Source organism: Cygnus olor, chromosome 24 (assembly GCF_009769625.2).
Source record: "Cygnus olor isolate bCygOlo1 chromosome 24, bCygOlo1.pri.v2, whole genome shotgun sequence".
In the NCBI taxonomy this organism is placed as follows: domain Eukaryota; kingdom Metazoa; phylum Chordata; class Aves; order Anseriformes; family Anatidae; genus Cygnus; species Cygnus olor.
Window position 1 is genome coordinate 4134622 of NC_049192.1, and position 17967 is coordinate 4152588.

The 17967-nt window shown below is 44.9% G+C and overlaps 1 protein-coding gene across 2 annotated transcripts in view; it reads left to right on the plus strand.

Moving 5' to 3' along the window:
- The window catches only part of PKP1 (plakophilin 1), a 45012-nt gene extending 27636 nt beyond the window's left edge, over positions 1-17376 (plus strand). For both annotated transcript variants that reach the window (XM_040536028.1, XM_040536029.1), the window contains 9 exons: positions 638-815; positions 2921-3035; positions 4210-4365; positions 4469-4645; positions 6732-6885; positions 7396-7582; positions 12093-12177; positions 13290-13390; positions 14126-17376. In XM_040536028.1, the coding sequence (XP_040391962.1) occupies positions 638-815; positions 2921-3035; positions 4210-4365; positions 4469-4645; positions 6732-6885; positions 7396-7582; positions 12093-12177; positions 13290-13361 (1124 nt within the window). In that variant the 3' untranslated portion in view covers positions 13362-13390; positions 14126-17376. The remainder of the gene's footprint in view (positions 1-637; positions 816-2920; positions 3036-4209; positions 4366-4468; positions 4646-6731; positions 6886-7395; positions 7583-12092; positions 12178-13289; positions 13391-14125) is intronic.
- The last annotated feature ends 591 nt before the right edge of the window (positions 17377-17967 follow it).

Here is a 17967-nt window from a genome sequence, read left to right on the forward strand (position 1 = left end):
ACACAGAGCCATGGTGCTGCCATACCAGCAAGAGGATATTTTATTGTCCTGTTGCATGAAATGGCAACCTAAGACACAAAGCAGAGGAGGTCCTGGCCCTTTGGTGTCCTGCAGGGGTTCCCCAAATTATAGTTGCTCATCGGGGCTGTGCCTCTCCCAGGTTTTCCTGATGTTGCCCTGCCATTCCCATGCTTTCCTGGCCCCCTGTCCCCTGTGCAGGGGATGACAAGGGTATTGGCAATCCCGGTACGGCTGGGCAGGTCATCTGGTTGGGGTCTCTCCTCTTCTTGAAGGATTGACTTGAATTCATTGGTGCTGGTCACCCCCAGCTGTGCCTGAGGTCCTGTGTGCAATCCTCCATAAGATCCCTGGAGAGATGCCTTCCTCTCGTAACCTGATTACAATAAACACTAATTCTGGGAGGAGGGATGATGCTTAGATGTACACCTCCTCATGATACCATGCTCCCATTGCCCATCTCCCTTGGGGATGGGCAGAGACTGGGGTTTAGGGCAGCCTCTGCACCCTGAGTTCAGATGGTGGGAGCAAGAACTTTTTTTGCTGGAATTCACTCTGATCTCAAACTTTCTAATTCATGGTGACCTTCTGCTTGGGCTTGTGTCCCTCTCCTTCCTAGGACTGCTCTGGAACCTCTCCTCCACCGATGAATTAAAGGAAGAGTTGATACAGGAGGCCCTCCCCGTCCTGACAGACTGTGTTATCATCCCTTTCTCTGGCTGGTCTGATGGCGGCTGCAACAGGACAAGAGAAATTATTGACCCAGAAGTTTTCTTCAATGCCACAGGGTGTTTGAGGTGAGTCATCAAGCAGGGACTTAGTGTAGCTTGCCGTGTGTTGACAAGAGCTGAATCTCTCTAAATCCTCTTACAATAAGCTAAAAACCACACTTGCTGCAATGCTATTAATAAAAAAAAAAAAAAATCTCTCTGAGAAAATTTTCCCGACTAACAGAGGGTGAAGAAAAAAATGTATGCAAAATATTTTCGTAGTAGGTGTTGCTTATTTTTAAATAGGGTTGCTCTTGTGAAGTCTCTGCTCAAAAAATATAAGTTGCTTTGTAATTGGAGAGCTGTAATACTGAAACCTGACAGTGTTCAGCTTAGACCAGGAATCTTGGCACTTTTTGCCCATACATTTTGAGGTTTCCAGAGAAAATTCTGGTTGCTAGAAAACAAACCGCTTTGAGTTCTGGGTGATAAAAAGACTGAATTCTCTATACGGGGAAAACAAGCATTTTCCCACTAATTTAAATAACTGTTTTAGTACAGAATAGTCCCGCTGCCTTGGACTTTACCTGCCACCCCTGGCCTATGCAGCTTGCTGCATATTGGCCTATTTTGCCAGATGGGTCACCCCCAAAAGAGGAGGAGCAGACTGAGCCCGGAGTAGTTTACTTTTTCGGAGAAAAGCCAGAGCCCTTTTGTAGAGGATCTTCGTCCTGGCTTGCTGTTTCTCCTACCACCCTCCTCCACTTGGATGCGAGCACCTTGTCTCACTGGGAACAAGTGGAGGAAAAAAAAAAAAAAAAAAACTACCCAGTATAATTAGGTACTTTCATCAACTGAAGCTCTCCCCGAGGGAGCGCAGCACCGGCCGCACCCTTACCAGACACGCAGCTAGCAGGAGCTGTATCTGCTTGTGAAACGAAATGGGTGAACACGGCAGGGGCCTTTTGAGACGTGATACTATCATCTTCTGTGGCTGGGAACCGTGTCTGAAAGATAGCGAGCGCTGCTCCCTTCCCTGTCTTGGAAGGCAACCTTCCCCGCGCAACAGCACGTTGTGATGTGCACTGTGGAAGGATGCAGCTCTCCATTTTGAGACCATCTGAACCCACTGATACTGCAAAACAGCTTCTTAAAATGAAGGAAAGAGTGCAGGGACAGTGTAAAACCAGCTTTCCATGGAGCATAGCTCCAGAAAGGTTCTGCCCCTGTCCTGCAGCCTGCAGCAGCAGGATCCTGCTGAGGATGGTCCTGCAGGATGGCGAGGGAGCTGGGAAGGTGTGGGGGCATGGGGAGCATGGAAAGTGGGGCGAGATGGTCGGGAGCCCCTGCTCCATGGGGGGAGCCGGGCCAGCTCTGACTCACTGCACTGCAACAGCATCACACAGGGATGAGAACAGCCTTGGGTTTGCCCTGGGCTCGAGCCATTGCTGCTCAAGCATTTCTGGATTGCAGATGAATTCATGGTAATGAAGAGGCTGCAAATCACAGTGAACATCAAATCCAGTTCTGGAACGCCTGGAGTGAATATCTCACAGCGACTGCCAACCTCTCTTTGTTTTTCATTTGCAAGCTACAAGGCAATAAAACAGGGAAGAAAAAAAAAAGGCAAAAAATATTTCCTGTTACTGGAAAAACTCCCCAGTCCTGGCAGCAACCTGCTGGGTGCTCAGGAATGCATTAGGAACTGGGCAATCCCACTGGTCAGAGCCATTGCTGCTCCTCAGCAGGTCCTTCCCATTCCCCACACAGGCATTGCTGTAGACCCTGTGTAGTTGTAGTTCCATGTTTACAACCATTTGCACGTTCCTGTTTTGTTTTTTTATTATTATTTATTTATTTATTTTTGGACACAAGGAGGCAATGAGTCTATGTAACATCACGTGTGGCCTCTGATCGTTCTCACTAGGAGGATGTCTTCTATACAGCGTTCCTTAAGAGGACATTTCCCCCTATGGAATCAATCCAGAAGAGCAACATGAGAGCTCTGCAGCACTGCAATCATACAGAAGGCCTCCAAAATGAAAGCAGAACTCTGGCCTTGCTGAATATAGGGAAAAAAAAAAATCAATCAGGGCCATAATGAGAAAAGAGCTGATAGAGACTAGTGAGTGAAGCCAACTCATTCTCTCTCCTTCTTCCCTCCTGACATGCTCTGCCATGGCTTCCTTCAGAAACCTGAGTTCTGCAGACATGGGGCGCCAGACCATGAGGAATTACCCTGGCTTGATCGATTCGGTCATGACTTATGCCCAGAACTGCGTGGCTTCTAACCGACCTGATGACAAGGTACCAGCTGCTCCTCCCTGGCTCTTTGCCTGAGTTCAGCCACGTAGTTACTCATTGCAGCTTTCGGAACATCTCCAAATCCCTTTCAAACAAGCATGAGAGGGGACTGGGCTCTTTGTGGCTGCTTTTGACCTACCAAATCCCAGTGCAATCTGTTATAGCATTGCAAATGTGCTGTGCTCTTGGCCTAACATAGATGTCTGTTTTACAATTTCCCTTTACCAAACACAGAGCCACAGCAAAATAATTTGGCTCCTGAGCCCCCAGAATGCTCCCCTCCCTCACCTTCCCACCCGGGACCCTTCCAGCATCTAAACTTCCATCTCTCGCCCTTCCCACCACCACATCTCTTCTTCTGGCAGGTCACAAGTACATAAGCCCCACGTTGGCGTCACATTCAGCAAGAAGCCAGGAGCCGGTGTCTTTCTACCAGTCCGCTGACTGTGACACTGATCGCTGTGTGTAAATGGCACTTTTTTGGACAAAACAGAGTTTATAGCACATTTTCAGGAGCTCACACCTGCTATATTAGCCAGACATCCAAGAGTCCCCAGTACAATACCCATTAAAATCAAAAATATTTCAAATGAGCTCAGGATTGAGCAAATCCTCTTTAGGGGACAGCTTTTTTTAAAACAAACAAACAAAAAAAAAACATGGTTCCAGCAGAAGATACTGAAGCCAGATGTTTGGAAATGTAACTATGTGTTTTGGTGTTGGCTGCAGGTATCTAGTGAAATTCTCCCTTGCTTTTTACATTGGTGTTTGCAGTCATTGATATCCAGGTAAAGCAGGCTTAAAAGCCTGTTCTTGGTTAAAAAATAAAAATAAAAAAATAAAAAATCCCCTAATCTGTAGCCATGACTTGGATAAAATCATTGGAAGTTGGCTATGGAACCGAACAGTGACAGAGGGACCTAATGAGGTCCCTCAAGTCAGTCAGCTCACTGAGATCCATCAGATCTCAGTTTGGGCCATGAGGCCTTCGTTCATGTCTACTCTTCCTCCTGTCTCCCCTCCACTGCCCTCTGGGCAGTGTTAAGACCTTATACAGTGTAGCTGCTAGAAAAGATAACTATGGCATGGTATATGTCCTCTCTGTAGCTATATGCAGTACTGTTCCATATTTCTGCCTAATGTGACACTTGCATTTTTGTTCTGGGGGTGATTTCAGTCTGTGGAGAATTGCATCTGCATCCTGCACAACCTCTCCTACCGCCTGGATGCCGAAGTTCCCAACAAATACACCCAGCTCAACCACATGGCCCGGAGCGTTTACATGGACAAAACTCTCACAGGCTGCTTCAACAGCAGGAGTGGCAAAATGGAGGTAAGATGTGCTCCAAAGGGCTTGGAAATGTGATGTTCAGCCCCATGCAGGGGCTGCAAGCGAGGAGCAGGATCTGAGTTTCCCATTTCTTGTCTCTTTGTAGAATGATGAGTATGGTGTCCCCCTTCCTGAGGAGGATTTTAAACCCAAAGGGCCCAGCTGGCTCTACCACTCCGATGCCATCCGCACCTACCTATCCCTTATGGATCAGAGCAAGAAGGATGCCACCCTGGAGGCTTGTGCTGGAGCCCTGCAGAACCTCACTGCGAGCCGGGGACTGGTAAGCGCTCCTCTCCTCTGCAGACACTCAACCAAATGTGTCAGCACCTTATGGTAGTCAGGAAGAGAAACGTCCTCCTTAAACTATTGCACTATTGCAGATCTTTCCACAGTGGAAAGATCCATTAAGATCTATCTCAAGTTCTTATAAATGCCAGAAATTTGTTCACATGGGGGCTAGAATCAGTGCCCCAAGGGTCTGTGTGCCTTTCCAGGGGCTCCTCTGGGTTTCCTCACTCTGTAGGTCATATCACCAGCACCTATAGTACTGGCACCCTCCCCCAGGACACCAGTGAGGATGTGCACAGATGTGGGCAATTGTCCTTAAAGCAGGGAGAATGCTTTAAGGGATGTGCGTGTGCCGCCCGTGTGTGTGTTTCTTAAGCAGGAGGTGGCTCTAATAACAGGGTGGGTTGTGCTGTGGATTGTGGATTGTGCTCGCATCAAAGCTGCTTGTAAAATTACCCTTGCAGATGTCCTGTACACGCCAGTGTGGCAGCACAGAGGTGGCACGGGCTGTGTGACGCTGTGTACGTTGCATGGGCTTGGGGCTGGCAAGGGACACGTCACGACAGCAGCTCCGTTCGCAGCGCCCAATATCGCTGCCCTGGGCATGTCCTCACAGGCTGCATTCATGAGGACAAACCCCGACTTGTCTGTGTCGAACTTCATCAATTCCAATTTAAATAAGATGGCTAGGGAGATAAAGGGGTAATTATTTAGTACGTAGGAGAGGTGTGTCACGTGTGCGAAGCGTTCCACCCAGAAACACGGCGTGACTCACGGAAGGAGCCTGCGCTGCTGGGACGGCATTAACCTGCCAGCTCCGATCTCCTGGGAGCTTTTCTTCTGAGTCTTTCTTTTTTGTTACAAGGCTTTCAGTGTGAAATACTTAGGGATTTTTTTTTTCTTTTCCCATTTAACAAAACCGTGCCACTAATAACAAGGGGGAGGAAGGCTGGCACAGTAAGGGTAGAGCTGATCAGAGACACAGGGCTGGAGCTACGTGCTCCACGGAAACAAAAAGGCTTTCGGCAATCAAGATCATTACACAAGAATGTTTTCTTTGGGAGGAAGAAAAACAAACAAACAAACAAACAAAAACAGTTCTGAAAGTGGTGCAACAACTTACTTCAGCATTCTAGCAGGGATGTTTGGAATGGACCTGGATGTGCAGAAGTGACTTTTGTTTTCAGAGGTCTTGCTCCAGCTCAGAGCTGGAGGTGGGGTGAGCTGCTGGGTATGTTCTCACTAAAACGAAAAAGAAAATAGGGAAGAAGCTTGCAAAGCTTACTATAACCCTTTAGCTTTCAGAGGAAGCGTCTGAATCTCTTCCCACTCTCACCTATATACATCTCAGTCCCACTGGTGTGAGTCTGTAACACAGCATCTGTGCATCCTTGGAGCATGGGAAGGAAATTGAGTCTCAGCCCTATGGAAGGGGGTCGCCTTCCAGCCCGTTCCCATGTCACTGTTGATGGATGTGTGTCACTCTAGGGGCATGATGAACTCCAGCAGCCTGCCTGGTGGTGCAGTAGCCAAGAAGGTCAGATTAAACTCTATTAATAAGTGGGCAATTTATTAATGGTATGTGCTTCAAAGTCCATGAGCACTCAGCTGCATTGGCTACACCCTAAGATCTTTTAGATTTACGTAAACAAACATGAAATCAGCATCCAAGATGTGTACTTTGGGCCTTTGGCTTGTTTCTTAAAGGTATCATTAGCTGTTTCTGCTCCAAAGCAGCCTATTACTTGTAGCACAACAGGGAGCTGAGCAAGGGCAATGCGGACATGAAAGGTAAAATTTCTCCAGCTACTGGGAATATCAGTTAGGCAACCAAGTGTCCCCCCCCAGGCCTCCAGAAAGAGGACAGGAGTCCCAGTCGTATGACAGCGGATGGGAGGCTGACTTTGCAAACTCCTGTGGAGAAGGGCAAATGACAAAGTAAGCGGGATTACGCTAGGAGAAGGTGTTATGCAGATGCTTATTTTATAGCATGGTTGTGTTTGTCTGAACCTGCACATCATTGCAGTTGTGTCCTTCCAGCATGGGAAGTCACGAGACATCACTGTTCTGTCTCCTAGATGTCCAACGCAATGAGCCAACTGATTGGTGTGAAGGAAAAAGGTTTGCCTCGCATAGCACGGCTCCTGCAGTCCAACAGCTCTGAAGTTGTCCGATCTGGGGCTTCTTTGCTGAGCAATATGTCCCGACATCCTATTCTCCACAAAACCATGGGTAAGTAATTTCCACCACAGTGGATTCCAGAACAAAGTCTAGTTTCTACCTCTCTAATATATGCCCACCTCACTTTATAAACCCCATAACAGGACTCAGCCAGACTGGGCAAAACAGTGTCATTTGTTCTGGTCAAAAGGACCATTACAAGTGATATATGAAGGCTTAGCAACATGCCTGCTATCTCAGTCTCTACAAGCCTGTGGTATGCTTTATAGATAATAACAACTCTGCAGGGTTATGAGGATGTAGTGCAGATGATAGTTTTTGGGGAACTGAGTTGGACTTGACTACCCATAACCAACATCATTACCTTTCCATAAGCCTGCAGCGCTCCTCTTAGCTCTGAAAACCAAGGAAAGGCTATTATGCTATTACCATCCAGCATTATTAGTGCCTCCTTCAGGGGATAACACTGCATTCTTGCATTGAATAGTGCTAACACAAATAATGTCATTCACCTCTGCTAGGTTTTATTTAAATGTTGATTGGAACATTCCACCTCTTTAGCTCACCAGGTGCTCCCAGATGTATCACGTCTCCTGTCATTCCAGTCTGGAAATACCAACAGCTATGGCGAGATCATGACATCAGCTTGTTACACTCTGAGGAACCTCATCATGTCCAACCCACACCTGGGAAAGTGTTACCTGACAAGCAACATGCTAAATAATGTAGTAAGCCTGTGCCGAAATGGGTGAGTTTGGGGCAGAAGGCATGGAGAGGGTCATACACAGACATTTTTGAGCCCCTGTACTCTGTGCAAAGCCAGATTAATATCAGAGCCTTCAGAAAACACTTCAGAGCCACAGTGAAGCATTATTCTTTCCCTGTATCTGTAAATTGAGGGTGCAGATACATTTCAAGCATGCTGGTAGAGACAAATCCTCAGCAGTGGTTTCTTGGAAACAGATATGAGCCATCCAGGGTGGGATTTGTAAAAGGGCCTAAGGAAATTTGCTCATTGAATTTTAAGAAAGTATAAAAGGAACTGAGGGACCAACATCTTAAACCTGTTAAAAATTCCAGCCCTCAGAGCAGGGGAGTTCAGAAGGCAACGTGAATCCCTAGTACCTGGGCTTCTCACTGACAGCTTCCTGCAGCTCTTACCATGAAGGTCAGGTCTGAGATTCAGGCACAGCTTTTATATTGGTATTATGCTTGATTTAATGTTCAAATGTATTCATGTTTTGGCTGGAGCACCCACCTCAAGTGGCAAAATACAGCTGTGACAAACCATATATATTTTTATATATCTACTTTTTATAAGTAGATCCTCTGGTCTACTCACCTACATGCCATGAACTTCAACAGCTAAACAATCCCAACATATTTTACTACTTTTTCTTCTGAGATTTGGTTTGAGTTTTGCAGGTAATAATTCCATCCTGTTTGTTATCCACACCCCTTATAGCCCTGTGTAAAAGCTTGTCAACCCTTGCCAAACCTTGTGCTCTTTTCTGGCCAAATTGGTGTTTGACTTACAATGGAGCTTACAGTATTATCATGTATTCTCCATTCCAAGACTCTCATCTCTCCTCCCATCTGTCTTTGTTTTAAAATACCTTGTGCAAGTAACCTGTTGTTTTCTGTTATGAAAAGACATTCACATGCCTTCTCCATCATCCTTTGATAAACCACGTACAACTTACCACTTGTTTCAAGGCAGCAGAGACTCTCAGTCATTAGAAGTGGCCTCTTTGTTTAGTTTGGACCTCAGCCAACATATCAGTCACTTTGCTGCTTTTATATGCTTCCACTCTGCAACAAGCCCAATTAACACAAAACCCTGCCCTCTTCTAAGTCTTCATTGTTATGAATGGCATTAACTTCTGCCTAAAGTCCCGCTTTGGCTCTCTCAGACAAGTCATCGGCTAATTTACTACTTCAGCAGAATATTGCACAACTGGGGTTGTGCGTACCTTAATTGTCTTGCCTGTTTTGTGTGTTGAGCTTTGTTTCTAATGAGTCATGGAACTGTGAGAGTTACTAAACTCTGGAGATGTCTTCAGTGTGTTCCTCCTGTCTTCATCACAAATTCCTCCTGAGAAGCTCCCTGATCCTTTCCAAAAAAGGAACTTGAATTCGTCCTTTTACTCCTTTATTCATTTCTGTCCCCGTGGATTTTTATGCTGTTTGATTCTTATGAAAAAACACCAACAATTGACATCCAAGACTAATCTATTTTATTCCAACCATATTATTTCAGACTGTTCCCATAGGGCAGATGTTAAAAAGATCTCCCCTCTAGTGACTTGACCCTGCTAATTCATAAATTGGCTAACTTTGGCCATCCCATGTCGCACCTTGTTAGCATTTTGCAGGGCTTTCTCTCTTTGTTTGCCTTAGTTTCCCTATGGACACACTTCCTTCTCCCCAAGCATTGGTGTTGGTTGCTTGACGTGTCTGCGTAACGCTCCCCAGCACATGTTTATTCTGCCACCTACCAAATATTTCTTAGATTTTTGAACTGGTCTCTCTTTGCATTTGAAGCTGTAAGCATTTGAAGCTGTAAGCTTCAAATGTGTGTTTAACATGCTTGAACAATTTTGTATTCATATTTTAGGAAGAACTTTCAGGCTAAAGACAAGTAAGTTGTGTATACTTTCCCTTCTCATGTACTTCTCAAATGACACCCAGCTCTCCTCAAAGTCAGGGTTTCTTTTTCTTAATGCTACGTGTAGCTGTGTTCTGAGTGAAAGGCATGAACTGTTCAGGAGTTTATCTGATAGCTGTGGTTTCTTCTCCTTCCTGGAGCATCCCAATTAGATAATTGTCTCAGTCTCCTGCATATATCCTCCCCTATGACATAGGCTTCAGAGTGATGATGGTGTTTGCTCACTCTCTGTTATTTTTAATTCAGGTTGCCAAAATATTGAATATTATCTTTTTGTGTGTGTGTTGGTGTTTCTGAAAATCAAGCTCCCATTACTGATTTTTTTTGTGATGTCCTTTTCTTCTTTTTTCTGCAACTGTCTGAAAAATAGTCCTCTTCTCATTTTCAAGCAACGTTATTTTACTGTTAAAATCATCATTTTTCTCAATAATTCTCTGGCCTGCACCAAAAGTTTATCTCCAAAATGTCTTTCTGTAACTTTAGAGCATCAGATTTGCAATCTGTCTCACAACCCCTTTATCACTGATTTGTTCCAATTTCTCTTTCTTAGTTCTTTTCTTGATTCCTTTTCTTTTCCACAGAAGAGATTCTGTGGAAGAAAGTTCTTCTCACCCACAAATTTCCAGCTTCCTAGTTCTACTAAAGATTGCATCTTGGTATCAATTTTGTAATCTTTTCCTTGGAAGCCCCTCTTGCAGGAATTTCTTGGCATCTCCTATGGTTCTTGACATTTTTGTCCTTTGAGGAAACATAAGTTCCCCCATTTTTTCCCATTATTTGATATGCATTGTTCCCATAATTTGGTATGCATGCTGAAAGGCACTGTCTTTTGTGCTGCAGTCATGCTTTCCATCCTCAGTCCTTCTGATTGGGTTCTTGCTATATTTTGTTGGATTAATTGGATTAATAGCTTTCAGGATGACTGCTACCACTGCCCCAGTGGACATATTCACTGTTGTCTTTCCATATCTTCTGACGTCTGTTCTTAAAATGAACTTTGATGGTCAGGCAGCTTGTTTTCAAAAAAAACTTTTCCCCACATGAGCTGTCCTTGATATTCTGCCCCATGGTATACACTTTATAGTTATACACTATTCCCAGCTCTTTTTTTAGGACATGTTACTTTACATATTGAGGTTGTCATCACAGCTGCATCAGTTCATGCTTAATCTTTTTATACCTAAATAGTAGCGCTGGATATTCTGTGCGTAACAGAGCCAGTACCAATCCTTCGAAATAAGAATGAACAGCTCTGCTATGTATGCTGCAGCTATATATGCTCTAAAGACACAATGGCAAAAAGAACACAGTTGGCATCATTAGAAGCAAATTATTTAAAAAAAATTAAAATCAGTCTATCTTAGAAACAGAAAAACAACATGAAACAATATATCCCTGAAAAAAGGTATCTGGGATATGACTATTGAATCCTAAATAACTCAAAAGTTTATTGCTTTTCAATGGCTTTTCAGCCAGATACTATTTTCAACCACAACATTTTTTTAAGCATAGTCATTCTGATGACAGGGTATAGGTTGGTTATAACCAGAGAAACAATTTTGCAATAAAAACTAGTTCTCCTGTCCCAAAACATTGCTCAAGAATTTCTGGTTATGCACGGCTCCCCCAGTCCTCAACGCAGTACCAACATATGTGATTGGCACAACCCCTGTGGTGATTCTAACCAGATTAAATTTGGGAATTTCTTGTATGCTAGGAGGTCTTTGGTAATGACTGCTGCTTATGTGAGAGGAAAGCCCCAAAATATACTCAGTGGGGTTAGATTCCTGTCCTTCCACACTCACAGGAACGGTGTTTGCAGGTCCCAAGTGGTTCCTGATGACCGCTCTGCCACTCCTGTCCTCTAATGCGTCATTTTGAGGACACTTTTCCTAAAACTGGGAGCCAGGGAGGGTCCTGAGCCTGGTCTCCCCTTCATCACCCTGTTTGAGACAGGCTGGGGCTGTCACACTAGGCCCACACCAGGAGTCTCCCACGGGCAGGACGTGGTCCAGCAGATCAGGAGCAGTGATAACAACCAGCAGTGAGGTTTAGATCTAGGTTGTCGTATGAAATGTTCCAAAATTATAGAAGATACTGTTATGACTCATGGTTTCGGAGCTGTTACATGAGCAAGTATCTATTAACTTGTGCTGAGTAAGGACTTCTGGTTACAGATGTTGTTATTGTGAATGCTCCCATCTCCTCCGTCCCCACAGGCAGCGTGGAACCCTTCCCTGCACTGCCCTCCGGAGGGTTCACCCACGATGTCCCTACAGAGCCCAGAGACGGGCTGCCACCTTTGCACGCCTCTTTCACTCTCCTGGATTTCACACTCCAGAAGCACTCCTTCAGCTCAGTTTCTCTGCTCTGATCTTCCCATTTTCATTTGTCCCGTTCTGGCCCCAGTGGTTGCTGTCGCGTAACCTCGCTGAGAGAACAGCAGAGGTTTCCCGGGCAGGCCTCTGTCAGGCCGAGCCAGCCCCAGATGGGGATGGCTCAGGTAGGCCATGGGTAACACGTCCTGATGTCTGTGGGCCGCTGCTCTGCAGCCATCCAGAATTCACCCGTGCTGCTTTCATCTTCCCAGCTCCTGTCCGAAAGCGGCTGAAGCTGCTCGCCTCCTCCTGACAGATCTTTGGTCGAACAGGGAGCTGCAGAGTGTGCTGAAGCAGGTAAGGAAAGCCCTTCTGCCTCCTGGCTGACAGAGCAGCCCCGGTCCTGACTCACAGTGAGATTGCAGAGGTCGTGATTCAGCAGCGGGTATGGGCAGGGGCTGGGAGCAGCCTGAGGCACGGGACCGGTGACACTCAGCACTCAGGCACCACATACGGCCCGAGGAAGAGGCAGTGGGGTCGCAACCACAGCTCCCGGGGCTGTCTTTAGGGATTTCCCCATCGCAGCCCGTTGTGTAGGATCAGTGTATCCTGCCAAATCCTCACGAAAGTTCCTCCTCTCTTTTCCCCCATTTTCTTCTGCAATCCATAACCCTTCCCTGCGGTCACATCACCCCTACAGTCAGGATAATCTTTAAAAGCAATAAGAAGAGATTTTAGGATTTGTTTTGCTCCCTGCAACAGAAACTGTGGAAGTGCCAAGCCAGACGGGGCGCTGAGCCAGCTCCTAGCTCCCAGTGGCTTGCTTTGAACGAGCTGGGTTTTTCCAACTCAAGAACAGCAGCACCTGCAGAGAGTAAAGGGCCAAATTAAAGAGGAGGAGTAACATCCACAAAGGGGAATACCCTGGGGGCAGGAAGGTAGAGAGAACCTAAATATCATTCTTCTATTAACGGTTAGGGACTTTTCTCCATAGGAGTTCGTGTAGCTTTGCACCAGGCTCTGCTCAGGAGCTTGTGCCAACTCATTTTGATGTGACTGAGTCACTCCTGTGCTCATCACATAGGTATATACATCAGAGAAGCAGGCTGGGAGTCTGCAAGGATATATGCATCATACATGTATCTTTGCCATGTTTCCAGGATGGGGAATAAGATGAATTAACGTTGAGTAAAGGATTACGTGAAGGTTTCCTTCAGTAAAGCTGGAGGAGTCCAGCTCCTAGCAGGCAGAGAACAAAGCAAGAAGGTGAAGTCCATCCACAAGGGTGCCTGTTTACGTGTTGAGGGCATGCAGAGGGAGGACAGAGAAGGCTGTTTGAGAACGAATCACACTTTTTAGGTGGAGGACAGTTTTTGAATTGGGCAGGAGGCTGTCTCACAGCAATAGATAAGTATCGGTTTTGAGGGTAATGCACATTCACTGCACTTTGTATACATCTGCTTTTTCAGCAAGGATTTGATAAGAACATGATGGGATCTTTAGCTGGAACAACCTTCAGGACTCTCTCCTCCAGATTTTAGGAGCCTCTCCATGCACTTCTGGGCTGCAGGTGAGAACGGGGCCCACATCCATGGGGAAAGGGTGATTGGGGGCAGAGGAGCAGTGCATGAGCCTCATCAGAATTTTGCTCTTTTTAGTCATCCCCAAAGTGTTTTGTGTGATGCCTCACACCATTATCCTTAAACATTTTATGAGCACTTAAGAATCTGCCGGTAGCCTCGTGTCAAAATTTGGAACTCTATGGTACTATCCAAACAATCCCAACAGAGAAACCAGGTTGGAGAGATCAAGGGCAGACTTTTCAGAGCATCACTAGGATATTTTTTCAGTGTGGGATGAGGTCTGAATCTGCAAAGTACTTCTGATTCATAATTCCCACTGAAGGGAAAGGTGTTGACCAGGTCTGCATTTTTTCAGGTATCAGATCTCTCTATAAGGTGGTATCGAGTTCATGGAGAATTAATTATTTTCTCTCTTCCCCAACATGCTCTTTGCAGTCAAACTAAGCACAGTCCCGATGTAAGAGGAAATGGCAAATCCCACTTCTCTCCTTCTCCCCAGGCATGAATTTCGCTTCTTGCTTTGTTGGGTGGTTTCCACTGGGACTCAGTGTGATACTTCAGAGGAGTGTGGGAGTACAGGGGGAAGAGCTATGGGTAACACAGAAACTGGGGACAGGCCAAGGGAAAAGATTAAAAGTTAGCTTTGAATGTAAAGAAAAAGATTTCTTGAATGCTTTAATTATCTGGGTATTTCTTTTTTTGTTTATTTTTCTCCATTTCAGAATTTGGAACCAGTTCGTGTCCAGGAAGACAACCCTTTCACAATTACTTAGGATGTTAAAGGTGTAGATTGTTTCTGAGTTAAACTCAATTGTAAAGCAAACTAAACATATGGATTTCATGTGGATGATACTGATATTTTTAAGCATTTTCTTCTTTTTAGGGGGGAGAAGGGACTTTTAACGAGGTTATACTTTCTTGATGTCAATAATTATTTTTTTTTTGCAAAGCGTGTGTCTGTGTAACTATGTACATGTTGCTGTGTATGTGTGCATGCAGACAACATACATGTGCACACTTGGCGAGTAGGATCTTCCTACGGGCATAGCCCCCTGTCTTCCACCAGAAGTCAGTTTGATTTGTGCAGTTTAACCCCGTTGTAGAGTTTTGATAAATTCCACTCAATCCACGCACCAAATGCTGCCACACTAAATACTTGTCACAGCCTATTTTTACTCACAAGTACAAAAATTACCAGTTTTATAGGTTCCCCCATTGCATATGGCTATTTTAAACAGATACACACAACAGTACTCTTCTTTAAAAAGGCTGGTTATTCCTAACATTTATGAACATGGGCTTCTTTTCTGCTTTTGATTTTTTTCTCCGATGAACTCTTATAGTTATTAGTATTTTCTTTCCTGTCATGTGAACTCTTTATCTCAAGAAGCAAATTGACATCTGCTGATTTTCTCCTGGGTCTCAGTAACCGTTCTCTGAAGCTGTATGTGAGGGGACAATTATAACACATCTGCAGAGCATGAATATACCGGGTCCCAAATCATTTTGAGCACCGGAACAACGCCATCTCATGACTGTACCTGGACAAATGTGGCTTTTGAGAAGCTGAGCTGGAGACAGGAGGAGTTTGTTTTCCCCAGGGTCACTCACTGACTCCCACCCAGGGCTCAAGAGTGAGGGATGTGGCCTTTTTAATCACTGTTTGTTTGTACTGATCAAGGTAAAGAAATAGCATTAATATGCAAAGGAGTATAAGCATGTGTGTGAAGTCAGAAGCTCAGACACCCAGGGAAAGGACCAGCTAAGGATGCATTTGTGCAGGGGCAGCAGATCCTGTTTTGCAGATGCCAAGGGTTCAGGAGGTGCTTGGGAAGGACGAGTTCTGGAGCTGAGTCTGGAAAGGGAAAAACAGTCTCGCTTTTTTCAAACGTCATCCTCCTCACTTGGTGGCAAGTGGTATATCCCATTCACTTGACAGATATTCTGTGATTCGTGACTGCCGAGGGTCTATCCATAGCATTCAGGTTGGCTTTAACACAGCTCCAGACCTAAGTAATGGAGGGGCACTTGTCCCCTGTTTTGACAGGACGGAGCACGTGTCCGCAGAGAGGGAGATCGTTTGCCTGCTGGTTTTTCTCTTGGACTACAAAGGGTGGCTTAATCTTGTGCACTTTAATGAGCAACAACTATTTGCTTCCATTCACCCACGTTCAGTCGAGAGCTTTCTGTGCAGAGCTCCCAGCCAAATGAAAGAGAAAAAAGCACCTTTGAAGTGGAGAGCTAGAACCAGGTGAATCCGGTAGGACAGTTTCAGGAGCATTTAAACAGCAGCAAAGGAGCCCAGGCCTGTGGGCATGCCCTTTCCATACCTGCCAGATGTTACGTAGCTGGATATACATTCTCATTTCATGGTTCAAAATGTTTTCGGCAGGACCCAAGACTATGGACGTCCATAATGGCTGCAGTATCCACAGGAAGGATTGTTACAGTTTTGGTGTAAAAGTATGTTGCGTGCAATTTTGCATTCAGATTTGTTCCTGTAATTACATGTTAGACTGAAGTCCTGGGAGCTAATGTTTTTCCCTGTAAAATTAATTGGGGAAAGCTAACTACAAAATGTAATGATGGAATATTGAGGAAATTCATTCTAATTGGCTGTTATTTAAGCTTTATTTTAAAACAGTGCTGCTGCTTTCACCGGTAATACAGTTTACTATAGTGCTATATTAGGCACAAAGAGCTGTAGCTATATGATAATCATCTCACAATTAAATTTACAAGTACTGGAGATTTCATTACTAAATATTAAACTCAAAGGACCAGATACATCGTTCCCATAAACGTTATTAGTACAGTAAAGTTTTTTGTTTTTTTCTTCCAAAGCTAATAAAATGATAAAAATAGAATCTGTCTCCATCCTCGAGATCTTCCAAACTTGACTGTACACAGCCCTGAGCAGCCCAATCTGGCTCTGACGCTACCCCTGCGTTGAGCTGGGCAGACCAGAGAGGTCCCTTCCAATCTTAATTTCCTTATTATGCTGCTGCATGTTGCTGCTCTCATACCTCAAAATATAGCTAACTTGAGAGAGCAGGGTGCTGTGTGAAGTGCTCTGCCACCCCAGGGCCGTTTTGCATCTATTTTTTTTCCCCAGGAAATTCTCTGATACTCAACTCTATTTTCCTCTCAGTTTCTCCTTGTAAAATCTGGACTACAGATTCTACCCAAGTAGGAGAAGTGATCCTGATGCCCAGCTGTGAAAGGAAAGGAAAATCAGACTTACTGGAGTAACTGGTGTTGCTCATAACCAGCAGTTTGGGACATTCTTTTCCAAGTAATGCTTCTCCCAGGGACAGGGCTCAGCACTGAAGTACTTGGATGCTGTTCTCACCTCCAAAGTTAACATTTTTCATTCTAGGGAGACGTTTTTTAAAGGCACGTCTTTAACTCTGACACCTGCTTCAATGAGCTGTTTTCCTGGTTTTCACTTATGCAAGAGCCAAGCAGGGTGCATGCCCACTGATACGGGTGAGGCAGGGGCACAGTACATAGCTCACGCTCTGGATCGTACCGATGGAGAATTACTGAGGGAAGGACCATAGCTAGCAGCACTGTGAGCTCTGCCAGCAGCAGAAATAAGAGCAGTTGGGGCTTGATTTGCGCGCAGGACACACAACCGTGTAAATAAATACCATACTTGTTTGTCCTGGGCTTAGCAGAGCTTTTTGGTCTATTTTCTCATAAAATGCTTTGTTTGTTTGTGTATGTACAATCTAACCCACCCCAGCATTTCAGAAGCCTCATGGACGAGTAGAAGGCAGTAGGCAGTTTTATTCCTCTCTGACCATACACCAGTTTGTGACCACCCTAGCCTACCAGTCCATAGCTATACAGTGTATTCTGTAAGATATAGGTATGTGAGAATAATGTATCAGTTTTGTTTTGGCTGTACTGTATGTATTTGCTTCATTGGAAAAGCTGAAATCAATAAAAATTGCTGGAATTTCTTCAAGCTTCCTGTTTCAGACAGTTTTATTTTTGTTGTCTTGCCATGATGTTGGGAATGAACAAAGCATCCGTTTGAGAGGTTTGCAAGAGCCTGTTACCCTGCAGCATTCAGCCACTGGTCTCACCACTGGTCTGTTCTGCTTTGCTGATACAAGGAATGAAGCTGTAAAGCCTGTTTCCTCCACCATTTCATCTTTGGCAAGCCTCAGAAGGTTTCTCACCCATGAGCTTTTACAGTCACCACTTCAACCTACGAAAAATTTAAGTATTGATAGCATCATTTGTGTCACCTCTATGGATCCGCACTTTGTTGTGGGAAAAAAAAAAAAAAAAAACTTAATTTCTTCTGAACCTGACTCACATGAGTGGTGTTTGAAGCTACCTAGGTCTTATATTTAAAAAGCGAGATGAATTGATGATCCCCAGTGTCTCAGACAGCCATGGGCTGTCTTTGGTCCAGTCTGGAAAGTCCCAGACCAGTTCCTCAGACACAGCCATCGTTCATTGTGCACGGTGACCTACTCTGAACCTGTCCCGATTAAATTATTTCCTGCAGAGATGGGGAGGCCAGAACTGCATTCAGTATGCAAAGAGT